The sequence below is a fragment of the Fusarium proliferatum genome, assembly GCF_900067095.1.
Source record: "Fusarium proliferatum ET1 genome assembly, contig: FPRO_scaffold001, whole genome shotgun sequence".
NCBI lineage: Eukaryota > Fungi > Ascomycota > Sordariomycetes > Hypocreales > Nectriaceae > Fusarium > Fusarium proliferatum.
The window spans coordinates 703,526-728,936 of record NW_022194790.1 but is presented as its reverse complement, the minus strand read 5'-3'; the positions used below and the strand labels follow the sequence as shown (position 1 = coordinate 728,936).

General features: G+C 47.8%; 10 protein-coding genes across 10 annotated transcripts; 6 read left to right on the top strand and 4 right to left on the bottom strand.

Annotated features, from left to right (window-relative positions):
• Positions 1-2,793: 2,793 nt before the first annotated feature.
• On the top strand, positions 2,794-3,737 carry FPRO_01869 (uncharacterized protein; the record flags this gene model as incomplete). The annotated part of the gene is made up of 4 exons (XM_031226683.1): positions 2,794-2,957; positions 3,017-3,103; positions 3,154-3,353; positions 3,403-3,737. 4 exons carry the CDS (start codon positions 2,794-2,796, stop codon positions 3,735-3,737), a joined length of 786 nt encoding a protein of 261 aa, XP_031074604.1.
• A 440-nt stretch (positions 3,738-4,177) lies between these two features.
• FPRO_01870 (uncharacterized protein) lies at positions 4,178-6,390 on the bottom strand (the record flags this gene model as incomplete). Its single annotated transcript, XM_031226672.1, has 4 exons — positions 4,178-5,407; positions 5,456-5,914; positions 5,967-5,994; positions 6,044-6,390. 4 exons carry the CDS (start codon positions 6,388-6,390, stop codon positions 4,178-4,180), a joined length of 2,064 nt encoding a protein of 687 aa, XP_031074603.1.
• Positions 6,391-7,115: 725 nt separating this feature from the next.
• On the top strand, positions 7,116-7,673 carry FPRO_01871 (uncharacterized protein; the record flags this gene model as incomplete). The annotated part of the gene is made up of 4 exons (XM_031226661.1): positions 7,116-7,259; positions 7,309-7,422; positions 7,474-7,594; positions 7,642-7,673. The coding sequence occupies 4 exons, from the start codon at positions 7,116-7,118 to the stop codon at positions 7,671-7,673; spliced, it is 411 nt and encodes a 136-aa protein (XP_031074602.1).
• A 189-nt stretch (positions 7,674-7,862) lies between these two features.
• Positions 7,863-9,962, bottom strand: FPRO_01872 (uncharacterized protein; the record flags this gene model as incomplete). The annotated part of the gene is made up of 1 exon (XM_031226650.1): positions 7,863-9,962. One exon carries the CDS (start codon positions 9,960-9,962, stop codon positions 7,863-7,865), a length of 2,100 nt encoding a protein of 699 aa, XP_031074601.1.
• Positions 9,963-10,581: 619 nt separating this feature from the next.
• FPRO_01873 (uncharacterized protein) lies at positions 10,582-12,083 on the bottom strand (the record flags this gene model as incomplete). The annotated part of the gene is made up of 4 exons (XM_031226639.1): positions 10,582-10,617; positions 10,686-11,298; positions 11,346-11,859; positions 11,924-12,083. The coding sequence occupies 4 exons, from the start codon at positions 12,081-12,083 to the stop codon at positions 10,582-10,584; spliced, it is 1,323 nt and encodes a 440-aa protein (XP_031074600.1).
• Positions 12,084-13,037: 954 nt separating this feature from the next.
• Positions 13,038-14,068, top strand: FPRO_01874 (uncharacterized protein; the record flags this gene model as incomplete). Its single annotated transcript, XM_031226628.1, has 3 exons — positions 13,038-13,244; positions 13,298-13,670; positions 13,719-14,068. The coding sequence occupies 3 exons, from the start codon at positions 13,038-13,040 to the stop codon at positions 14,066-14,068; spliced, it is 930 nt and encodes a 309-aa protein (XP_031074599.1).
• A 1,236-nt stretch (positions 14,069-15,304) lies between these two features.
• Positions 15,305-17,068, top strand: FPRO_01875 (uncharacterized protein; the record flags this gene model as incomplete). The annotated part of the gene is made up of 6 exons (XM_031226617.1): positions 15,305-15,955; positions 16,003-16,225; positions 16,277-16,705; positions 16,759-16,866; positions 16,915-16,973; positions 17,033-17,068. The coding sequence occupies 6 exons, from the start codon at positions 15,305-15,307 to the stop codon at positions 17,066-17,068; spliced, it is 1,506 nt and encodes a 501-aa protein (XP_031074598.1).
• A 1,875-nt stretch (positions 17,069-18,943) lies between these two features.
• FPRO_01876 (uncharacterized protein) lies at positions 18,944-20,123 on the top strand (the record flags this gene model as incomplete). Its single annotated transcript, XM_031226606.1, has 5 exons — positions 18,944-19,413; positions 19,458-19,569; positions 19,620-19,710; positions 19,761-19,845; positions 19,898-20,123. The coding sequence occupies 5 exons, from the start codon at positions 18,944-18,946 to the stop codon at positions 20,121-20,123; spliced, it is 984 nt and encodes a 327-aa protein (XP_031074597.1).
• Positions 20,124-20,822: 699 nt separating this feature from the next.
• On the top strand, positions 20,823-22,532 carry FPRO_01877 (uncharacterized protein; the record flags this gene model as incomplete). The annotated part of the gene is made up of 1 exon (XM_031226595.1): positions 20,823-22,532. One exon carries the CDS (start codon positions 20,823-20,825, stop codon positions 22,530-22,532), a length of 1,710 nt encoding a protein of 569 aa, XP_031074596.1.
• Positions 22,533-22,620: 88 nt separating this feature from the next.
• On the bottom strand, positions 22,621-24,059 carry FPRO_01878 (uncharacterized protein; the record flags this gene model as incomplete). Its single annotated transcript, XM_031226583.1, has 3 exons — positions 22,621-23,121; positions 23,172-23,961; positions 24,010-24,059. The coding sequence occupies 3 exons, from the start codon at positions 24,057-24,059 to the stop codon at positions 22,621-22,623; spliced, it is 1,341 nt and encodes a 446-aa protein (XP_031074595.1).
• Positions 24,060-25,411: the final 1,352 nt, after the last annotated feature.

Sequence of the window (25,411 nt, the reverse complement as noted above, 5' to 3'; positions counted from 1 at the left end):
AAAGTCTGAATAGGTCACACAACTGTTGCCTCGGACCTATATCTATAAATACTAAGCCCTTGCCTCCCAGAGTCAATGTAGCAACAATTGGACCAATTTGATCATATTTAAAGCATAGTTGCCTTCAAATTGTCGAGTCTTCAGGGAAGAATAGAAGAAAAGACACATAGCTGGAATTTTCTGACTTTCAAGGATAGCGCAACGAGTGCCAGCTGGTAAAAGGAAGTGGTTGCCTGATTACAGCCCCTTTAATTAAGCTTCAGGCAGGGCGGAGTAGAATGATAAACCTGAATGTGAGTGACGCTGAGCACGGCCGTGCGCTTTGTCGGTTGTAGGTGGGTAGCCAGCCAAACGGGTAGCCGGGACAAAGCGACTGGCCTCTCATTGCTTCACAGCATGAGATCTTCTCCGGCGCGTAAGAATGATAGGTAGCAAGGAGACTCTGCCTACGCAGCTGGCGGGGAGCTTCGCCGCGTGGTAATCATGATAGCCGAGTCATGCGCCGCTTTGAACAACGATTTGCGCCAAGAGCAATAGGTGTAGTCTGTACCAGGTGGACAGATTACCAGGGTTGCTATGACCTAGACTCTCTTACTTCAAGTCACTGCTATCAGGGAGTCCATCTGTCATATCCTGCAGTCACAGCCTGACTCGTCTGAGTGAAAGATGCAACTTCAATCACAGGCATCAAACTATGATTCACGCGAAAGGTATAGCCAGTCAAAGTTTTAAATAGATTCCTGCACCTGCAGCCAATAATGATCCCATCATCGACCAGTTCACGATAATAGTAGGTAAGGATAAAACGCCATGCCATCTCAAGCTTCAAATCGTAGTTCACTCCTAGGCTTGCCGGGAACAAACCCTGCTGCATCATCTTGCATCTAACTGAGAAATATCAATTCCTTGAAAGGGTAAGACATGCAGGAAGCTATCTCAAGTTATGTTTCTTCGTATCGCCAAATGAAAACAGATATCTTCATGAAGTGACGGGGAGGCGGCAAGTGGGAGCCCCGGCAGCTGAAAATACGCCAATTCATCAAGGCCAGATGTTTGGCCGCGTAATGCTGTCAGATAACAACTGTCGCGGAGCATGCGTAAACGTATAGTGACAAGAATGTGGCTAGCTGAGAATCCAAGAACACGCTTGGTAATGCGAGAAGTTATACGAAGCTGCCACGTTTCTCCACCTCTTCTACCTACAACCTTACAGACAAGTCAGTGCGCCGGGCGGCAACAGTAGAGCTCTTAACCATCCGTCATCACATCACAAGCTAGTCTGCACTTTCTGGGCTAATAAGCAATTTCCTTTCCGGCGGCCCGATCTTGGCTAAAAGTTTGTGATGTTAGTGAGGTGCGGGCGGCTCATTACAGCTAGCTCCGCTACCTCGGGGATAAATTCAACACCGAACTTGAGATCAACTACACCAAAGAAGAGATCTATCAAAGTACTCGTATTTGGGTACAGAGAAGAAGATATAAAGTATACTAATAGACAAAGAAAATGCTGGTAATTCTGAAAATCGTATTATATATGATAAAAATAAAGAAAAGAATTTACATCATATAGAGAAATCTTATCTAAGTACTCAAGTTTAGTGTTTTACTTCCCCCTTAGCCTATGTATCCTTTTTTTCAGTTGTGGTGATTATGAGAAATACAGTTTCACTATTTTAAAAAGTCGTACCATAATGGTCCGATACCTTTCGGCACAGGTTCGCGAATGGAAATGTGATATCTGTGATAAAAATGACCATCTGCATGTGGCGCTAGCTGTGAGTAGAAGCTCTGCGGAGAGAAGCCAAAGCTACCGTGTCTGGACTCATTTTCGCTCAGCTGCTATTGGCTCAGCCAGATCTGTCAGTACATACTTTATAGGTGGCTAGCTAACTAAGTATAACGTAGTAATATTTGAGATGATGGGGCTGGGGGTTGCCCGAGCATGTACGGATGCTGACTAACTTATCGCATGTAATGTGACTACACCCACCTCGCTCGGCGTGGAACGATCAAAGAGTTTGCGGGGATTTGAGACAGTTTACCTTGAATACTAGCCAGAAACAGATTTCTCCATATATCACGTTCCTACTGACCCATTGATCCTTAGGATTGTTGTGATCTGTGCCCAGAATGGCTCCTCCGATCGGACAAAAGGGCTCCAGCACGGATTATACTACTGACTGATGGGACAATTGCGTATTTTCAGGATATTTCTAGCATTCTGTTGGTATTGAGCGTCTTTCAGGGTTCCTGTGGTAGGTGGACGTCAAAAGGCGTGCACTCCGACCCTAAGGGCACTGAACTTGACCCATCTTCCAAGACATGTGCAACAGAGGCAGAAGGCGCCTACTTGCCTCTTCTATTCGCCAAGAGTTCCTGTGGTATGCTACGGCGCTAACAGGGTTCTCGCGGGCCGGTCTCTACACATATGTTCAGGATAGGCCTCGTGCCGACCCCTTGTAGTCAATTCGTCCTTGATCGCTTCTCAGCTGGCCACATTATCATTTTTCTAGCCAAATAGGGGTAGTAAGTTCTTATCAAAGTTTCTCAGTCAGTTAATTCTTCGATAGTCGCTTCTTAGCTTATCACATTTTCAGCTCTCTCTGTCAGTGCCCTCTTCAATAGTCGCTTTTCAGGTCCCAGTTGAGCAAAAGATCCTTTTGATAACCCAAGTAACACACTTTTGACAACACATCCACATATATAAATGAGCAGGTCGCCAGCACCGTCGTAACCCTGTGTTCTTACAACCATCCGCTCCAAACATATTATTCTTTTCTCCAAGAAATCAACATGAAAATCACCAATTCGTTTTCGTCGCTGTGCCTTATGTGCCTGATTATAGGCTTGACGTTTATAAAGTCCACTGCTGCTGGCTGCTGCCCTTGTAATATCTACTTGACTTGTGGAGACCAAAGTGGTTGCACGGTATATGAGTGCTGCAGTACTGCTGCGTGGTAAGCCATCGCCTTCGCAGCTTGTGTGCTGAACAAATTACTGATTTTCGTCTGATTAGCAACATTTTCTGTTGCAACTGCGATGGACCCTGTAAAGGCGGGAAATCGAATGAGCTGTCTGATGCGAAGACTGAGAATCTCTGCCTGTAGGTTTAGATCTACAATGGGTGATTTAAACTAACATAAATCGTTGCAGGAGCAAATTTAACGCTGTTGATGTGAATCAAGATGGCCTGATCAGCTTCCTAGAGTGGGCGCAAAGTCGTGATGCCTTCGCTAGCCTAGGCCTGGACGTCTTAGCTGAAAGATGGAGCCAATACGACTGGGAAGGCAAGGGATACTTGACCAAGGATGAAGCTATGAACCGACGAACCGCTTCATCAAGGCCCGACTCTGGTAAGTTTCCACGAATGCCGCCCGTACATCAATGCTAAAGGGTTCTCAGATATCAAAGACACTAGCATGGTCCAGCAGCCGTTTGGCTATCAGCCAGGACTTCAACGAAACCTGAAACCCAACGATCTTTCACGAGGCGCTTGGACACTTCAATGGTTTACTGACGACGACTGTTCCAAGGGCAAGCACCGGACCGAGGACACGAAACCAAAAGGGTGCTCAAATATTGCTGGTGCAAGAAGCATTAAATTTACCGCCACCCAAGGGTTTTCTCTCTACGTATACGGTAGACAGAACTGCAACGGGATCCCCAGAATTATTCCCAGCAACCCCGATTGCTACCCGCTTAATGTAGTGGGACTGAGCTATAAGGTTATGGGCTAGGCTATCTTATACAGAGATGCGGTGTAGGTGCAAGGAATGAAGTGGTTTTTAACTTCAGAACCTCCGCCTCTTATAGTTACTCACTCGTAGCTCAGACTCGGCTCAGCTCAAAGCTGGGACTACTCAGAATTGGCAAGGGAAGAAAGAGACCTGGTCGATATTCTCTTTCTGTATCAGGCTGTATCTGAACTTTAACTATACTTTATTGAGCTCTACCTAAGTAAAAAGAAAAGATAATTCTCCTACCGGGTATATTTAATCGGTTTAATGACTGTGAAATCTCCAAACAGTGTGGGAGGCTAGGTAATAACTTGTTACATACTAGGATACCGAATTCTGCCCATTCACCTCCGTCAGGGTGAAATACCTCAATAACCCGTTCTCACGTCACATCTGTCATCAGCACCTCCGTTCAATATTTCTTATTCCCTCATATACCGCTACCAATTCCCATTCTCACCCATCCCCGACATTCCCCAGTTCATCGAGCTCCAGTTAAGTTGATTCATATTCACCGTCAACGGCGCGCTACCTGCCATATACGGTGCCGAGGTAACGGGGTCAAACCCAGGCTGCCCACCCATGTCGAAGAACATGCCCGGGTCACCAAACCCAAACGGCATCTGAAGCTGAACACCGTCCATCTCCATCCCAGCATTACCCTGAGCTCGAGGTTCGGTTGGCTCATTTCCTTGCAACGACATATCCGCGATCTTTCGGTTAATAACGTCTACCAGCTCTGGTGTCTCGATATCCCTTTCTGCTTGTTCATGGGCCTTTTTGACCGTGTCCCAGGCGCCCAGAACAATATTCGCAAATGGCTTGAAGATGGGGTGCCATCTGTCGACGGATGCTCCCTGAGACCGAGCTTCATAATTGTCCTTCATGACTTTCCATCCCCTTTCCGCAATGCTGCTGAATGGCTGGGTTTTCAAGTGCTGGATGATTCTTATGTAGGCTGGAAGAGGGAAGTAAAGCTGTAGAAACCATCGAAAGCCTTTCGTTAGAGGTGAACTTGATAATTTTTCGTCGCATTCTAGCCAATCAATGGCGTAGGAGACTGCCGCTTCGTGGTTTGCTTGGTTGTATGTAGCTGATGATTCGAGATAGACGAGGAAGTCGTTCATTAGGCGGCATGTTGCGATACTACCCCTCGCCGTCCACAGGGTCATGTAGTGAAGACGGTTGTCGGCATCACAGAACTTGAGGTACTTCTCCTCGATCATTCTTTCTAAAGCAACATCTCCACCTTCGGGAAGCTTCTTGGCTAGAGGCTTCATAAGAGGGTTCGTAAACGCGATGTAGAACGGACTATTCCGAGTATAATCCCCCAGCTCGCTTCTCACAACAGCAAAAATAGCTTCGGTGGCTTGTTCTTGGACCTTTGGCGCATTTTTTGTTTCCTCCCGAAGCTCAGAATCGCTGACGTTCATAGGTAAAGCGCAATCCCACCCTGGGGCTAGACTCGTAGGTTTATGATCTCCCAAGGCGCTTACTCGGGAGTCGAAGAGGACAAGAGACCACCAGAGTCGTCGACGCATTTCTGCTTCTAGAACGCTGCTTCTGGCGTTGATGTTTTCGCTCTGGAGACCCATTCGTTGAGCGATGCGCATTGCGACGGCGAGCATGGATGAGATGGACTTTGGGTGGCTAGCTGAGCGAACGGAGACCTGGATCATTTAGCGGGTTTGTAAGACTCCGTGGGGCAAATAGCTTACGAGATAGAGGAATAATGCAGTCAAGCACTCTCGACTACCCGTACGGAGAAAGTTGCTGTTTGACAACGCCTGCTGACAACCGAATTGAAACCTCGTAGAGAGCTCTTCCTTGGTCTGTTTGAACATGTTCTGACACTCCTCAGGAGTAAGAGTGAGTATAGCCATACAGTAGATACCAAACATGAGAGCTTCAAGAGTTGAAGGGACTTCTTTGAGATTCGACGCAGCTTCGACAATGCGACCTTGGAGGGTAGGTGTATGCGTGACCTTTAGGAGAGGGTTGACATTGTCAAGGTATACCTGCCAGAGCCTAAAGAGTTGAGCAGGTTCTGGGTGAAGAGTATAGAGCTCGACGGCTGTTTGACGGGAGCCGAAAAGCATGTGTTCATCATTGTTGTAGGATTGATCTTGGGCGTGGCTGATGGCTGTTTCGAAGAAGCTGTCATTAGGGTCTCGATACTAAACCGTGGTCAGTAATGTTTATGATGCGGAATTGTTGTGATCTTATTACCCCTTGGCGCATTGCATGCCAAATGTTCCTATACTTGTCAGCTCAAACTCACGACGTTGTTGAGGACTTCAACTCACTTGACCTCAGCTACACCCTCGTCCCTGCCCTGTGACGCCTCCTCATCCCTGTCGGAGTGATAATCATTCGGCGAGCTCTTCTCGGACCCATGATCATCATGAAGCGGGTCAAATTTGACATTATTCTGCTTCATCAACGCCTCATACCTCCTCAGCCTATCCAACAACTCACGCTCTGGAAAACGCCGTCTTCGTTGCCGGGGCTGAGTAGCTGGGACACACTGAACCCCATGTTTGACACAGTTTGAGCAGGGAAACGTGCGGTCGCATTTGACCTTGCGTTGTTGGCAGAGAACGCAGGCGAGGACCCGATGGGGCTTGGGTTTTGAAGAGTCTGGGGTGGACATGGTGACTTCGGGACTTTGGAAACCCGAGGGATACGTTTTTTCGTATAAAAGTCGAATTCCCTTTGGGAGAAGGAGGTGGGTTTATTATGCAGGTGACGAGCTGGGCGTCGAGACTTTTCGTATCAGAGGAATGTGTCGGGCTTTTCTATGTCCCGAGACATCCCCACTTTTGTGCTTACACGCTGACCCGTGAGGTTATCTCGGTCTTTACTATTGTCCGACTACCAATTTTGAAATCACGCCTGCTCGTTATGGCAATCAATTGGGCAATCCAGGAATAATGCTCATCGCCCAGGGTATAATATTGAGCCGTATTACTTCTCATGAGATGCTCAGTCCCGATGGTGTTGGCTTCGGGACAAAAGACTTACCCGGTAGTCATTTCTATGGATAAAGGTGTGGAATCTTCATTGGATAGATGGAATCACTAGGAGATATTTACAATATTTGCGAGTATATTGTCAATCTTGGAGAAGTATGGAGGAATAGCATGGGTTTGATGTATGAATAACGTAAGACATACGTATATCAGCGTCACAATAACTCTGACGTCAAGACTATGATGCATGCTGAGTGACCCCATGGATGTAGAAAATAGTTTCATGCCAACCACATCTCAAACAACACCTTGATAGTTAAAATTTCCTCTGTCGTCTGTAGTTCCTTCAGTCACGCTTTATCTCTGATTCGTCAATCAACTAGGCGTATCTTACTTATCAGCCACCATGCCCAGCTATACCGGAAAATGCGTTTGTGGCAGCGTCAAATACAGCGTGTCATTGGACTCGCCCGATGACGCACGAACTTCACTTTGTCATTGTGGAAGTTGCAAAAGGTCATTTGGAACTAATTTCGGCCTTACCACAAAAGTATATCAACTTCTCTTAACTCAAGTAACCTATAGCTGATCATATCCAGGTCGCACTTGATGGTTTCAGCTACGACCAAGGCAAGCCCAAGACATTCAAGCAGGAGAACGGGGTAGTCCGAGAGTTTTGTGACAATTGCGGTGCTTTCATTTGTGAATATGGCGTAAGCGCAACTCTTGGACTTCTCTGAATGCATGGACTGATTTGATGATAGGAACAAGCCGCGGACAAGTTCCGATACATCATGTGGGGTACTTTTGATGAACGAGAAAGGTTCCCTCCCAAAGGAGAGTTCTTCTGCAAGTATAGAGAGACTTGGATGCCAGAAGTACCCGGTAAGTCGATTCATCCTGTGTCGAATGGGATACTGACATTCATGTAGATGTCTTTCACAAGGATGAGATCAAGGACTAGGCAAAGTAGCCAGAATGAGCTGCCGATATTCTGATCATGGCTATCAAGATTTACTAAATTTCATAAGAAGTAATTTTCAGGATCATCCCTTCCGTTTGGTGTCACCGTCTCCTTGACCGCTGTATACTGCTGGAAAATTGTCGAGCAACACATGCGATGCTTACTACGTTCTATGTTCCTAACAAAGGTTCAGACTATCTTAATCTTCTCCCAAGTAACTTCATCAGTAACAGCCTCTCCCTGCATAGCACCGTGTACGTATGCCTCTCCAGTGAGACAATAATCATTTCTCTCTCCAGATCTTCTCAAAACCAGCGGAGCAGGGGACCCGGAGATAATCCAAACCTCATCCCCGGCTTGAGTCGATTCATGTCCCATGCCCAAATACCCCGTGTCAGTGAGGATGACTCTGCGATTAATCCATGTCGACGCCATGATATTGCCAGGTGGCATAGCATGCTTTGACAGTGGTTCCATGAGTTTCTGGAGCTCCTCCTCATCACAGCCGTCACTATCTTGAGGTATAGTGTCCAAGCTGGCACAAAGGGATCTGACGAGCCTTGTGCTGGGAAATATGCTGTCTGGGAATTTGGCAGCTATTTCGTCCAGGTAGGCCATATCACTAATTGATTGGAGAACCAGAGCATGGCCGGCGGAGGCTGACTCTGCTTCCTTGAACACATACTGTAGCGCACGTACGAAATTATGCGCAATGGCCCTCTGGAAGTCCTCCAATCGAATGAGCTTCGAGGGCCTATTTGTGAAGTCAGTATCCCAGATCATAGTTCTCCAAAGAACCTCGTCTGCCTGTTGGTTTGTATATGTATAGGTCTTATCCATAGTAAGAAGAATTTCGCCAAGCATACTGAGACGGCCTTGAAGGCATTCAAGAAAAGTCTCACCAATCTTTTGGACTGTGCCGAGACGAAAGCCAAAGACGTTAAGGACCTTTCCAGAGATGGTGAAGGGATACTTATTGGGAGAGTGGGGAATGTGTTTCGAAGAATTGAGAGTTCCAAGAGATCTAAAGTTTGGCCCATGGACACTATTGTATAGAACCGGTGGATAGTCAGGGACCCAAGACGGAAGGCCTGGTGTTTCTCGCACGCTGGGGTCTTTGACTAGGCTAAGGTAGACAAGAGAATCAGTCGTCTCGATGATGTTGCAGGCGATGATTCGCAGCAAGTCTTTGATTTCGATATCGTAATCTGGCTCAAACACCAACGGCAGAGACACGCCCTCTTGAGCTGCCATATGCTTCAAGATACCATTCCACCCGTAGATGGTGTCCCTACGATCTGTCGCCTTCATTCCAAAGGTTGAGAACAGCACGCGAAGGGGAACCATCGCTGCGGGATTTGCATGATGCTTTGCGAGGCCAGCCTCCAGATCAAGCATAGCAAGGACACCAGTCCACGCACTTTTCTTGCCCTTGCACCACTCACGAAGTAACTGGATCCTCTCGGCATGGAAGATATTGATACCACCACGAAGGTGAATACCAGGCCTGTCCTTAGGAACCAGGTCCACTACAGATTGGAAAAGCCCGCTGTAGTGCAGAAACGTCGCCGTGTAGCCCGCGTAGTCAAAGCACGTGAATCTGCCATTACATAGAATGACCACGTCGCTGGTGAGGGATACTTCCTGGATGATCCAGATACGGGTGAACCAATTACTCATGTAAAGCGCGACCAAGCCAATAGCTTCTTCTTGATCAATAGGATTCATGCCATAGCGCTCCGGCATGACTGACAAGTCAGAGCTGAAATCCCAGCTCTGCGTCCGCATCATACGAAGCGTCTCAGGAACAGACGCAGCACCGAGTCTCTCGACTACTCTAAGTCCGGCCTCCAGCTCGGGGAAGGTACTCCCAAGCCAGACAATGACGCGGTTTGCCTTTCCGTAGATCTGGTTCATGACGGATACTTGTGGAGATCGCTCGTTGGAGTTGGACTGGTTGATGCAGAGCGCGTCTATCCAGATGGGAGTCTCTGAGCACGAGACCTGCAATTCAACAAGAGCATCATAAAGGTTCTCCTGGACCTCGAATAATAGCCCATTCAGAAGTATCGTTGTGTTGGCAACCTTATCGGGAAGTGGGGGGCTGTTTCGCGGTGAGCCCCAAGTGTAAGACAGCGCATTGTAGGCTAGGTCTGAGGCACCGAAGAGGAGGTGTTTCGTGAGGGTGACACTGGGGACTTGAGATTCTGTGTCTGGATGAATGCCCGACGAGATAGTTGCCAGGCGAAAGGACTCAGTATCAAGCTCATCCGAATAGTATTGCGCCATAATTATGAGCTGTGATGCAGAACGCAGATCAGAGGGCACAGAAGAGGGGTAAAAGAGCCCTCGATTCCTAGGATCAGAAGAGGAGGTGCTAGTAGCCTTATAGGGCGACCCAGGGTCTTTTTGACATCCCCTGCCTAGCCTGGGTTCTAATCACCAGTGAAATACAATGAAATCGGGGAATAGTCGGTCAATTGTAGAGCCTTTTCAGCCAATCGCCCCCTATGAGAAGGTATTAGTAGCCTGGCTGGGCTTAGTGGTAGGTAAGCAGTCCAATCATAGTAAGCATAGCTTTGATAGATACCTGATGGGAGATGGTAAAAAGTGGGTAGACGGTTTCTCTATGTAACATTGAGACGTTTCGCAATTTTTGCTTTAGCCTATTCAGGAGCACGTGAGTAGTATTTATTCTTCTGAAGTTGCAACGCCACGCGGTTAGTGAGAATTTGTTAACACGTGTAGAAACATCGGTGGTCTTATCAGAAGATTGGATATGTGACATTCTTGCACGAACTATAGTCTTGATAACAATGAACTAGCGAGTAAGATAGCAGACACTTTCAGCATAAACATGAAAACAAACTAATAAAAAGTTACAATAGACATGGAGCCCCTCGACGGCCTAAACATCTTTCATAATAAACTTCTTGTAGGCATTCTGCAGTCGACGCCAGTTAGTATAGTCTCAAGAACTGCAGCAGAATAACAAAAAATGTCCCAACATACCTCGAACTTTGAATCTGATTTGTCTTGATACGCAATACCGGTGTACTCAGTGTCAGGTAGATTAAGCTCCCACTTCTTGACAACCTCATCATCAACCCGAAACACAACCTCTCGCATCGCATCACCCCAATTAAAGGTCATCCCAGCCATCTTTCCGGCCCACGGCCCCTTCACATCCCACTTGACTAGCCGCGCTCTACTCAGCGCACTAGCGAAAGTAACGCTATTCCAGTCAAAGTTCCACGACACCCAGCGCATCGCGTCCTCTGCAGCTTTGGGTCTCTTGTCAATCTGTGCGAAGCCGATTTCCTCCTTTGGGTCCTTTCGAGGGAGCATTGCGGCGGAGAAGACTGGGAGGGCTTGGAACGTTGCTTCTTCGGCGGTGGGTTCGGTGTCATCTTGGACGTGGACGCGGAGAACTTTGTCTTGTTCAGACCAGGCCATGCAGAGGGGCAGTGAGGGAGTTGGCTGTTTTCTGTTGGCTGGTTGGGCTATAATGGCAACAGCCCTTTTGTAAACGCCAGTCCATTCCATGATTTCTCGCATCATCTTCATGTCAATGCGCGAGCCACGACTTCCATACTTGGGACTCTTTCGTTTGGGACCATAGTTACTGATTCCGTCAGTAGGAGATCTAATTGTCATAGTAAGGTTACTTACTGGATGGCCACTGCTACAGGAGTTCCATTATATCCAGTCCAGACCACGGAGCCACTCACGCCAGCCTCAGTATACGTCAGATACTCAAGCTGATGCCGTTTCAGTATAGGATTAACGAAGCGTCCTGTACTGCGTGTAGGCGGCTCGCCAGGCTTGGCGGTGGTCAAATAGCTGGAGATGTTGCAAATACCTTCTAGTCGCTCCTCCTCAGCAAGTCTTAAAGCGAATCCAAATGCTGTCTTGGGAGGAGAAGGATTGTTGGTCTTCGGGATCATAATGATACCAAAGTCATCAATGGCAGATTCTTCGTTGGGCTTGGTCGAAAAGACTTTGCTGACCCGTGTATCTTTGTCAAGAATCTCCACCCCTTTGTGTTGCTCCCCTAGATCAGACCACCAGGCTCGAAGGTTTTGGGTTCTTTTGCCGTTTTCATCCATAAGGTTATGACCTGCTGTGAAGATGATAGCTTGGTCCTGGCCAGGAATGTTGACAAAGAAGCCATTTCCACCTTTCTCTGCGATGGATTTCCATGTTAGAGATTGAACAGTCATTGGAAGTCTTCGGATACTTGCCGGCACCGTCTTTGGTAAATCTTAGCTTCGCAACTGCTTGGCTGATAACAGAGTCGCTGATAGAATTGAGACCATAACGAATAGGGTCTTTCTCTCGCTCTCTGCCAACATCTCCGCCTCGACGATCTCGGTGCCAGAGGTTCTGGGGAACCAGCGATGATACCATCTTGTTCTGGCTTGACTGGAGAGAAGCAACAGGCAAATCGAGGATCTATCAGTCCGTTAATCTGACTACGGTGCCAGGTAGCTGGTTATTGACTTGTGACCAATGGCTACTTCAGCGACGAGCACTTCAGCAACTCTATCATTGGCAACGCCCGGCTCGAGGTTGCGTTGATCACAAGTGGACTCAGCTTCACGATGTCGCTGATCATCTACCAGATCCGGAACTTTATTGGAAGCAGTACGACCTCTCCTGTCAGATCAGCAACCTCCTCCATTAGGTATGCACCTAGTGAGCTCAGCTCTGACAAGCTGCCGATCACTTCCCGCATTTAGTCTCTCACAGAATCACTACAACCTCTCAGGCGAGGGCCGTGCCGTACCGGCTATAACCCAACTAACAAGCCGAAATGGAGGTCACCTCACCCATTCGCCAATTATACGGGACTTTGGTTTGCTCAGCCAGCCCTTTTGCATGCCAATTCCTCTCTTCAGGACAGCTGTATGCTCAGAACGGTATCAGCCGACAACATCAGACTTTGTGCAACGTCGCATAAGTAAACGCAACACCACCGTTATCAAGACGGTATTCGACGACAATACGCGTACTGTATGTTCCAAGTTCAAGATATGCAGGGAGTACACGAATGCGGAGAGCTGAAAGGTAGGATGATGTCAGCTTGCAGCATGGAGGTCAAAGCACAGATTATGTCTGAGGCCAGGACACCATCCTAGCTATGCAATTGGATGGACTTTTTGATCGTCAAAATCTTTGCACAGTAGCCTGCAATTAAAGCGGCGTGGTTCTGAGACAACGAGCCATGATGATGGTCTTTTTCGACGCCATAAATTGGAAGGCAATGCCGCGACATCATACTACAGCATAGCAATTGAGTTCTCCGTCCCCCTCTATCACATCATTCATATTACCAACCCTCTTGAGCCTCGACAATTCATCATGAGCGGCGAAATAAGAACCATCGCCCGTGCCCTTCGAGCTGCGGGCCACAACACTCTTCCCAACGGTGACCTCACTTTCCTCCAGGTTCGAGGCCGTCGTCTGATCGAGAGCGTCTATGACGGCGACGAGCTCAAGGACCAGCGAATGGTAGCTAGCGGACTGAGGGAGGGCTCAACAGCAGACTACGCCGTGGCCAAAGACAGGGTGAGTACATCAAATTACATGCGAGCCGCACTACTCTAATATGTGATGAATAGACCTTCGCTGTATACGTCAGTGATGATGGCCTTATCAAGGTCAGTGAGTTTGATGAGGACTCTGAAGAGTGGGATGAGGCCGATCTCGAAGGCCTCGGTGATGTTTCTGTCCATGATGAAAGCCACATCACTGTCGCAGGACTTCCAAGCATGAACCTGGTTCTGTATCAGGCACATGATGGTACTATCAAGACCGTCAAGCACGATAAGGACTCCGATATATGGACTGAGGAGTTCGACATCCCTGGATCCGCGGCAACTGGAACTCCGATTGCTGGGTTTTCAACCGACGAGGCTCTCATTGTGAGCTTCTTCGGGGACGACGGCGAGATCCATGTCCACAGTCGGGACTTTGAGAACGGTGACTGGACTGGTAAGCATAGCTCAATCTCCTCTTTACAACCAATCTGACCTCAGGCAGAGGATACTATTCCTGACTCCTCTTTCGACGATACCGTCAATAGCATCATCGTCGCCAAAGACAAGGATAGCGGTAACTTCGAGGCCTACGTCTTGGCCAACGACACAGTCTACAACATCACCAAGACCGGCTCTCGCGACACCGTCGGCTCTGTCGACCAGAATGGAGACTTTGAGCCCTCCACTAAAGCTGAGTCTGGTGGATGTTACAGCAACAACTGGGGCAACTATTGCGGCTCGTACACCTGCTATCGCGGCTGTAGCTGCGGGTGTGGCCAGGGCTACATGTGCGGTTGCTACAGTTGCGGCTGCGGATGCCCTCGTCCCCGTCATTGCCCGCCTTGTTGGTGATGTTGGCTGCATAGGCTAATATGGATGCTTCGCATTGAGATGCTCCCTTCCTTCCTCTTGGGAGTGTGACATTTGAACTTACATTCACTCATAGATCCTATGGATCAATTCGTTAGTCAGACCCCCTAGTGGGTGCTCAGATAGCAATATACTCAATTTAACTCTAATACATGAACCTTAACTTCTGTGTACAATGTGTCTCCATAGGCCCGAGGCGTGAGCTTGGCTGTTGATATCCGTGGTCACTGCTCCAAAGTTACAGAGACAATAAGTTTCTTAATAGTCAATATACACATCAAGGTCCATAACCTAAAGAATGAGCAATTACAATCTTAACAGACGAGGTTGGAATCACTTCTGATCAGAGCACCATTGAGATACCATTGTAATAAGCACCAAATCCCAACGATCTACAGTTCTTAGTAGGTCACAAACCAGAAGATCAGAATTCAGGCATGTTGGGCACTATCTGCAGACTTTTGGCGACCCTATTACAAGTCGCTCTCATCTTTCGAAGGTCTCTGCTCGAACAAGGACACCATCTGGGATAGTCTGAGCAACTGCCGAAAATACAAACTTCATGATAAGCCAAGCCACGACAACGTTGTCATTAAAGCGGCAAAGCACTGTCTGACAGATACTGTGGTCTTCGTATGACTGCATTGCATGAACGTTGAGGTTGTGTCGCAGTGCATATTGCACTCAATATTGCAACCCAACAAAAGCCGCGTCATCTCAGCCATCAACTTACAGAACCTTGGTGTAAATCTTCAACGGAAACGGACGGTCACCTCTACATCTGTATGTATCGACTTCTACAGCCCGTTGGAGTATCATTTTGTGATAGTGGCGTAAATCTCGAAGCTGAAATGCAGACTGAATATTGATCATGAGACTATCTGCCGAGTCAACCTTTGTGCCATTTATCAGTCCTGGCTATATGCTTCTGCAAGGTCTTTTGTTAGAGACGTTATTATACGAAGCTGAATTGTAAATTGACTTGTCACTCTTGTTCAGCTGCGAGTCGGCCATGCCGTTTCCGAAAGGGTCCAAGGGAAGTATGCGACCTACGAAGAGCTCTAGATTGGCATGTGACGAGAAACCGTGTATTCTAGGCGGTTAATGTCCTCGCGAAATCAGATCACATATATCTCAGTTCTGACAGCTCGTTATTGAAGCACCACTCTTCAAACCCCTCTTGCCGTCACTAAGCCTCTACCTCTTTGTGATTCCAACATGACTGACATTTTTGTCGACGCCCGGAAGGGCTCCCTGACTTCCACCAAACTAGACGCCTATCTAGCCAAACCGGTGGATATCAACGCCCAGGACCCCAAGACTGGCTTCACGGCTCTCGGAATGGCAGCTAAGTATGGACGTCTCTCAGCCGTCACCCTCCTTCTCGACAAGAATGCCTCTCCCAGAGCCATGAGCAAGCCAGGCATGACTCCACTATACATCGCTGCCAACGGTAACGGTGATAGAGTCAACATCGTGAGAAAGCTTCTTGAAAAGGGTGCTCAGGTCGATGAGACCAGCCCAGAAGTCGATAATGATACGCCGCTCATGGTGGCCATTACTCACGCTAGAGACCCTGTTGTTGTGAACATGCTCATCGACGCTGGGGCTTCACTCCAGGTGACCAACACTAAAGGCGAGACGGCAAAAGTACTCGCTGAGCAGTCAGGTAATCCTGCTATTCAGCGTGCTGTTTCCCCACCTGGGCAGCAGATGGCAGGTCTTCCTGAACTGATCAATGCTTTGGTGAACTTTGTGTTGTTCATCTTGGCGTATGTGAACAGTGGAGTCATCAACGGTGTCGTCAAGGGCGTGGTATCCAACTTGTATCATATTGGACAAGCTCCGCCAGACCAGACTTTGGCTCAGGTATGTCATACGAACTAGTCAGCGAGTCACTTTCTAACTGCTGACAGGACTTGGATAATCCTACTACCGTAGATGATTTCCAGAGGGGGGTCGAGAAGTATGTCGAGGATAGTGATCTTGGACAGTTCTTTGCTCCCGGCAATGATTACCTACAAAAGGTTGCAGAAAAAGCAGTCGAGTTGAAGGACGATAGAAGCAATCACCTCAACGACCCAGAGCAGGTGAAAGGACTAGTCAAGCTTGCCTTGTACCAGCCAATCTTCTACTGCGGTGAGCTTCATCCCCTCGTGAATCAAGGAAGCGCTAACTAAACCTCCACAGATGACAGTGGCTCAATGCAAGCCAACATACTCGACGCCAACGGTAACGTCGTCAGCACAAGAATGGAAGCCATGAGAATTCTAGTCCAGCGCATGGCCCGTATCGCAACACGTCTTGTGCCCGATAACTCAGGTGCTCATCTGCGCTTCATCAACAGCGATGATCAGGGCAATGACCTCACTGCTGATCAGATCGATGCTCGTATACAGTTTCAACCAGGCGGCGGTACCAACATCGGCACAAACTTGAAGAAAAAGGCCTTGGAGCCGCTGGTCTTTAAGAAGCTCGATCAGGATGGCAAGTTGGACAGACCGTTCCTTGTTCTCACTATCACGGATGGTGAGCCTAGCCCCGAGCCTGTTGATACGTTCAAGAAGACGATTGAGGAGTGTGGACGACGGCTGGAACAGAAGGATTATCCCCAGGAATGTAAGTTGAGTCCCTTGATCCGTACGAAAGATTATGCTGATGAGGGTGATTAGCAACCATGTTTCTCATCAGCCAAGTTGGCAATGACCCACATGCTGATCAGTTCCTCGACTCACTCTCTGGTGACACTGCAATTGACCGTGTTCTATTCCGTAGTTCTGGTATGCTTGTCACTGCCAAGAAAGGTTCACTAGCTAACACATAATTAGAGCGCCTGCACGAGAAGTATGCGGAGCTTCGTGATAATGAGGCAGACCTCGAAGAATGGGTAAGACTCTTCTCTTCACCAACATATATCGGCGCATTGACTAATCAACAACACTATAGCTTTTCAATATTCTGATGCAGCCTATTACTGGATGAGGATTATGTGCATTCTATAATGTTCGCCTTCTGGGATCGGTGGTCCTGATATGGAGTTTTTCCCAAGCTGATAGTCGCTGTCCTGGTTTCCTTCAGAACTCATATCAATAATGACTATATAGCTGTAGCCTTGTGTCTGAGAAATTGCAGACCAATAAATAAATGTCTCGCCTTATCATAGACCCTGTACAAATTAGCTTAGAAGGGGGGCTTGGCATACTCTGTTCTCCGACGACATCTGCCTCATGATCCTCGCCAATATCACCGCTACTATGCAGCCAATAAGCTTACCCCTAGCAAAAGCTTTTCTCCATTCTCGCTCTAAATTTAAGCTTACCGCTCGTACTACGTCAGTTAAGTGTAAGACTTTTGAGAGTGCCACGCACAGCACAAAATGCTACCAACGACGCGAATCGCCCGAAGGTTTGCCTCACTGACATTCGCAAGATTTCTCGCACAATGGCCACTGAGATTCTTCAAGTGCACGTCTGGATATTTCATGTTTTAGCGTAGTGATAGGTGAACACTTCCACCCAAGAAATTATCATGCAGATTATCAAATGTCCTTGCTGTAATGCAATAATAATACAGTGTCACACTCGCTCCCTGAGCTAGACCTGACCCTATAAAAGTATGCAATTTTCCGATATACAATTCACCCATCTGTCCGTCCTCGCTATGGTTCGATCTATGCCTTGTAGTTCTTCTGAGCCCTCCTTTTATCGATCGGTAGACCATTGGGACCCTCGTTCTCGCGACGGCAGTTAACGCCGGCTTCGTTACCGCAACGGGCAGGGAGGAGACAGCAGCCGTCATTATCGCGGAATACTTCCAGGCCGTCGCTTGCCCTGCCCAGTGAGACGCAGTCTGGGCCATCGGGAAAGCCACAACTGTGATTGCGTGTTAGCAGAGCTGAACTCAATTTGACGGTACAAGTCAAGACCTACCCGTTCTTGGCGAGGACGCCAACGGCGAAGAGAACTGAGACTAAAGCGAATTGTATTTTGTATGTTGGAGAAGAAATGGCACCGGGCCTTGAATGAAAAGATATGAAGGTATATGAAGAGGGTACTGATGCTGAAGAGAATAGGGATCAGAGAATAGCGAGGGCCAATTCATGGGATGCCTTCGATATATTTATATGCTCGACGAAACAAATCCCCTGATTAAGGTAATGATGGCTGTTGTCTTGGCTGAAACAGCGCCTGGTCTGTAACAAGCTTAAAACGCAGGAGTTCTTATGTATGGAACTCCACTAAGGACATAACATTACCAAGACAGGCAATTCTGATATCGTCAACATCCGAGAACTCTTGATGAAACATTGAAAGTAAAGAGTTTCCCCAATTATGTAATATAATTGATAGTTTAGGCTATTTGAATAGTTCAAGAACGCTATTTGTAGGAAGTAGTAATACTTGGGCGTGTATGTACACCCCAGCATTGAAATGAAACAGGTACGGCCTTCCTTGAGCCTTTGGTTGAGCTAGGCTGACATGGGCTGATCTGGGGAGCTGATGTTTGCATCTCGCGCTTTGCCTCGCGATTTCGCAATATTGTCGTCAGTATTGATTCCTCGCTTCTCATCAATATCTCAATCTCAAGAAATGACTCCGTTGGTACGTAGATGGCGTTCCCGGAGATTTTTCTCCGCTCTAACATCTTGCCAAACGTACTCACAGCGTCATAACAGGACTCAATTGCGATGAATGACGAAGGTTGTGTCACTTGAGGGGAGCCAACAGATATAACGACCAAACTTGAGTAAAAGGTACATAGCCATAAGCACTGTTCACTAATTTCTGCATTTTCCCATAAATTCACCAAGGCTGAATATTCTACCCTCACATTTCGATCACCTACGAAACCTCTATAATGTCACGAAATATCTGCATCACCGCCGTCGACGGCAATACCGGCTTTCTCATCGCCGAACTAATCCTCAAACACCGCGACTTCTCACCTAAAGTCTCCTCCGTCGTCGGTCTAACTCTCCACCCCGACTCCCCCAAAGCAAAAGAACTTCAAGACCTCGGCATCAAGATCGTCGCTCACAAGCCCGGCCGTCTCCGTGTGATGGCCAAAACTCTACAAGACACCGGGTGCGACACCATCTGTCTCGTTCCGCCTGCTCACGAACATAAGCTTGAGATTAGTGAGGAGCTTGTCCATGCTGCGAAGAAGGCGGATGTTCCGAATGTGCTGCTTATTAGTTCGGCGGGGTGTGATTATGCGGAGAAGGGAAAGCAGCCGCGACTGAGGGAGTTTATTGATTTGGAGGCGTTGGTTATGGAGGCGAAGGGGGATCCGAATGTTTCTACGGGAACGTCACCTTGTATTATTCGGTAAGTCTGTCCTTATGATTGAAGGGAGAAAGCTAATATGTCAGGGCTGGGTTCTATGCTGAGAACCTTTTGCTATATGCGCAGCAGGCTAAGTCTGAGGGTATTCTTCCACTTCCAATTGGCGAATTCCACAAGTTTGCACCTGTTGCACTTGGTGTAAGGCATTTCTGATACGTTGATCCGGAAGTATACTGAAAGTGTTGTAGGATGTTGCTCAGGTCGCTGCTCATGTTCTGACTGGCAAGGGCAAGCATGGTTTCGATGACCGTCATCGCGGCCAAATGATGGTAGTTACTGGTGAGTCGGTGCTTTCGAGGTCATCTAAGCAACAAGACTGATTGACTTAGGCCCCATGCTCTGCGCGGGCAAAGAGCTCGCAGCCGCAGCCAGCAAGGCTCTCGGAGCCGAACTTCAGTTCGAGAACATCTCCCAGTATGCTTCCCACGAGTCCCATTACCTCTTCTTACTAACAGCTTGTCTCCAGTGCGGAAGCAAAAAGAGTCCTCAAGTCTCAGTCTGACATCGACCCGTCCGAGCAGCAATATCTCCTTGAGTACTACAGCCTTGTGAAGGAGGGTAAAACCAACTACATCTCTACCACTGCCTTCCACGATGTTACTGGAGAGCATCCCACTGAGCCGGAGAACTTCTTCAAGATCTACGAGGGTGAGATGAGGCCAAAGAAGAAGGCCAAGCATGAGCATAAATGATAAACGGTGCCATCTTGAAGGGAAAACTGTCGAAAGCGTTTGCCCAATTCGAATTCTGAGCTTAGTAAATTGACATCTGGTCGGTGCTCAGAATCTGAGACTCTAGAGATTACTGGCGTTATTTATTACTCCTGCAATTTAGTACTCAATGCCTCATTTTACAACGAACTCAAAATATCGGCAGTGATCTCACACCGTATCCTCAACCAAACCAACCAATCATCTCGTATGTCTCTCCCGAACAGCCCGATAGCAAAACCCTAAAACAACCATAAATCCTACCTATCTATCCACCGCCATATCATGCAACGTTTCTCTGCATACGACCGACTCCTAATTATACACTACAGAGAACAATCTTTCGAATATGACGTATAGGACGCTATCTACCTACCAAATAGAGTATATCGTGATCCTTGTATGACTGGCAGTATCAAAAGTGCCCAGCTTCCTGTGGGCGGGGAACCCTGCTTTATCTTACAAGACCTCGAAAACGTCGCACTGATCGACATCGCGGATCACACGTCCGATATTAACGGGTTACATGGCCGAAGTATCAGTAGTACGACATTGATATTTGGAGTATAAAGGTCAACTCAGAAACCCCACTTTCAAATGATTTGTTTGTGGCTGCTTACACTTATCCTCTCCCTTTCCAGCATCTTCGGCTTCTACCATATACTGATGCTACTTACAAAGATGGCATTGGCAGGAAGTCACTTTGGTGGCCAATGGGGCTCATTCGCCATCGCGGGAGACTCTTTCAACCTGTCCATGACAGACCATGCCATCCGCACATGGGCAGATCTCGGCGAACTCGACGAGTTCTACAACATTGACATGGCTCCGCGCAGGTACCAAGCCTTGACGACATACCATAAGAGCGAGCAAGATCTTCTTAGCGAAATGGACTTTGAGCATCTCGATCAAGAAGGCAAAGTCGACTACATCATGCTCAACACATATCATACTCGTCAACTCAACAATCTCGATCTTCAGAAAGCCTCTAAGGAGAAATATGATCCTCTGTTGCCGTTTTCGGAGGATCTTATTCGGATGCTCGAGGCGCGCCAGGATGTCGATCCGATGAAGGCCAAAGAAACAGCTGGTTTGCTAAACAACATCACCAAGTCCATCACCAAAGTACAGACCAAAGTGCAAGACGGTGGTTTCAATGTTACCGAAACAACAGGATATCTTGCGAGTAAAGCCATCACCAATCTTCTTGATCTTTTAGGCGAGTGGTTTGCGTTTTACTCAACATATGATCCCCTATTTGACTTCTGGGTTACAACACCTTGGCAGGCGGCGAATACCTCTCTGACGAGCTATCTCGACGTTGTCCAGACAAAGCTAGCTGGGATGAATCAAAAGGATGGTGAAGATGCTATTGTCGGCGAGCCGATTGGACGTAAAGGACTGGAAGTCGAACTTGAAGCCGAGATGATTCCCTACACACCCGAAGAACTCATCAAGATTGGGAATCAAGAATTCGCATGGTGTGAAAAAGAAATGATCAAGCAATCTGAAGCTCTCGGCTACGGGAATGAATGGAAGAAAGCCCTCGAACACGTCAAAAATGACTATGTCGAACCCGGAAAGCAAACGGAACTTGTCCGCGACTTGGTCGTCGAAGGAAGTCTCTTCGTCACAGAGCGCGATCTCGTCACCATCCCCCCTTTGGCAAACTCAACATGGCGCATGACGATGATCAGTGCAGAGCAACAGAAAGTTTCGCCATTCTTCCTCGGAGGTCCAGTCATTCAAGTCTCCTACCCCGTTTCATCAATGGAGCACGATCTTAAACTCATGGTTATGCGTGGTAATAATAAGCATTTTGCTCATGCGACAGCTTTCCACGAGATGTTTCCTGGTCATAGATTACAGCTCTACATGGCAGATCGGTACAACTCCCATAGAAAAGAAATCTTCGATACACCCTTTTTCGTGGAAGGTTGGGCACTATACTGGGAGTTTTTGTTCTATGCACGAGACGATTTCCATAAATCTCCTGAGAATAGGATCGGTGCACTTTGGTGGCGTATGCATCGCTGTTTGAGAATTATTTTCTCGCTGAAATTTCACTTGGGAGAGATGACGGCTCAAGAGGCTGTTGATTTGCTCGTTGAGAGGATCAACCACGAGAGGAGTACGGCGGAGGGTGAGGTCAGACGATCTGTTGAGGGGACTTATTCGCCGCTTTATCAGGCTGGATATATGCTTGGGGCGCTTCAGCTTTGGAAATTAAGGGAGATGGCTGTTAATAGTGGGAAGATGACGCAGAAGGAGTATCATGATGCTATTTTGAAGACTGGTGGGCTGCCGATTGAGATGGTCAAGGCATTGATCTTGAATGATGAGCTTACGAGGGACTTCAAGGCGGGATGGAAGTTCTATGATTTCGATTAAGTATTAGTCTTACTAAATTATTGAGAGTATCTATATGTTTTTGTCCAACACTATACCCGTGCCTTGTAGCTGCCACACAGAACTTAGTCTAACATCTAGTGTTTACCTTCCAACCAACCTTCAACACTCTCGCGAGCACCAATAGCACCGCGCAGAGTGTACTCGAAAGCGCAGCCCATATATGAGCCCCAGTAAGACTTTTATCCTGTAGCAAACCACCAATAGGCGGTCCAGACAAACCCGCAAAAGAGACGAGACTAAAACACATGCCCATTCTCGTACCGATGGTATCAAGCCTCTTTGTGATACTGGCGACTCCAGTGGGCATGAGACTTTGAAAAGCGCCAGATGCGATGCCGTAGAAGATGGAGAAGACGTAAACGCCTGCGACGTCGTGGACTGCAACCCATGTATATGCGACTACGGCGACACAGAGAGCTGCTGGGGCGATTGTGTTCAAGGGGCCGATTCTATCGGCGAGGACGGGGATTAGGACTCGGGTTGGGAGACCGACACCGTTGATTATTGTGGTGATGAGGGATGAATCGGCGAACGACATTCCGACTTCTTGCTGGCCAAAAGAAGCAAGCTTGAAGATTGTCAGTGAGACTATATAAGGGGATTGATTGGGGAACTCACGTAGTAGAAGGTGTAATACACCGACCACACAAAGAAGAACAAACCGCCCACATAAGATACGTAGAGAGTATCCTTGAAGGCACTCCAATCGATGATAGGTCCAGTCTGTCGCGGCGGAAGTCTTGGCCTCATGAAAATAGCCACGAGTATAAATCCAGCCAAATTAATGAATCCCAACACCCTCGCAGTCCAGGGCATACCGATGCTGGGAAGAAGCGCCCGAACAACAAGAGGGTAAACAGTGCCACCCAGAGAATTACCTGTAGTTACCAGCCCAATAGCAATACCTCTCCTTTTCTCAAAATACGTCGCCACCAACGCCAATGACGGCGCAAAGATAATACCCCCACCGATACCAGTGACGACACCCTGCGTGATCATAAGATGCCAGTAAGAAGTCGACAAGCTCATCATGAAAATCCCAATGAGCTGCAGTCCTGCACCAACGAGAAACGTGGGTATCCAAAACCCAGCATCTAGTAACCTTCCGGAGAAAGCACTCCCAAAGAAGGTGAACCATACTTGGATCGAACCGATCCATGAGATTTGGAAGGGCGATTGGGGGAGTGTGGAGGTGTAGTGTGCTTGAAAACTTCCGAATGAGTTGACGTAGCCCCATGTTGCGAAGATGACGATCCATCCCATCGCTACTTGTGTCCATGCTTCGATGCCGCCGTCTGGCGGAGGCGGGATGTCGCCGGGTCGGAAAGATGCACCTGCTGAGGCGATGATTTCAAGATCTTGCATCTCTGACCTCGTCGGTTCACGACGTAGCGTATTGATTGGTTTGCTTCTCTCATTAGCAATTTTTCACTGGGCAAAGGCATTGCGAACTCACAACATGGTTTCAGTATTAGAAGCATCAGTTTGGGGTGTTTTTTCAGCCATTTTCGCTCAATCAAGACAAACAATTTTCAAAACATCGAATTCACGGTGAGGAACTGCGGTATCGCAATCTTTAAGTAGCTTGCTACAGTCATGTTACGGTCAGAAAATCTAACGTGACGAGTCCCCGATACCGCTCCAGAATAAAAACCGGGAATAGCATGATAAATTATGGATCTGCTGTGAAAATTCTCGTGATAGCCTGCCCTTCTCGGTAACTAATCAACCGAGCCGAAGGCCGATAAGCAGATAAGGGAGATAGGTGTTTTGATGCTCTACGAATGGGTAGTGGGCTTCTTATCACGTTTATGTAAATCATGGGCCTTGGCATAAATACTAGCACAAAATACCCCGCGGGGTTGATGATAGCTTCGAGGACGGCGAATCTGCCTCGATTGGGATCGTCGGAACCGGCCGCTGTGAGTTGACTACTACTGAAAACAGAGTTTACAATAGCACCGAGACATTTCGCTTTGACAAGTCACTAAACGCAGACTATCACTTTATTAGATACCGAGAAATTTAACCGACGGGACTTGTGGCATTTAATTATGCGAAAATCCTTATCCCTCCCCCCATGCCAGGCCTTTCCCCAGACAGCTTTAGCTCCCCAGGCCCACGTTTCGCTTGAAGATATCCGCGGCATGTCACTCCGGGGGAGAGCTTCCGGGATCGTGATCCCCTCCCGTCGAGATCTTTTCGGCAAAGGCGATCCCTTCAATTGGACATCAAGGTTCGTGAATCCCATGATGAGTTTAGTCTGACGGTGCGGCTGAGATATTGTGGCTGCAAGCCAGTTCCCATTTCCTGGTAGAGTTGTCAGCCATGACGTGTCTCACAGTGAGAAATTTTGCTAGTCTTTCTTTTTTACCCTTTGCCTAATTTCTTTCCCATGTGAGAAAAGGAGGCTCTTCGATTTGGGTTCTAGTCTTGTTCTTTGGAGGGCGCTGTGGCGTTTGTCGAAGCTCGTTTTATGAGCCTCCCTTCGCGATAGATATCTTGTGGGAGAACCTCTGGAGCTGCACTTAGTTCATGATCAGTAACCAAACTGTCGGTAATATGTCCCAAAATAGATAATAAAAAACAATATTAGCACAGTAATTGTCAATCACTTCACGCCACGGCTTCTATCGGTGACATTTGTCACTACCCCGTAGTCTAGTCTACCCTACTCCATACTCCGATTCATATCCCCAATGTCCGTCACTTTTCGGTGTGGCCCGGAATGGCCGCTAGTTCCGTCTAGACCCTGATCTAGAAGCTCCGACAATTCGCCAATCAATAGCGTCAAGCATGAAACTCTATCCATCATTGTCGTGTCCCGTGCGTAATCCCCAGCACGCAGACGCGTATCT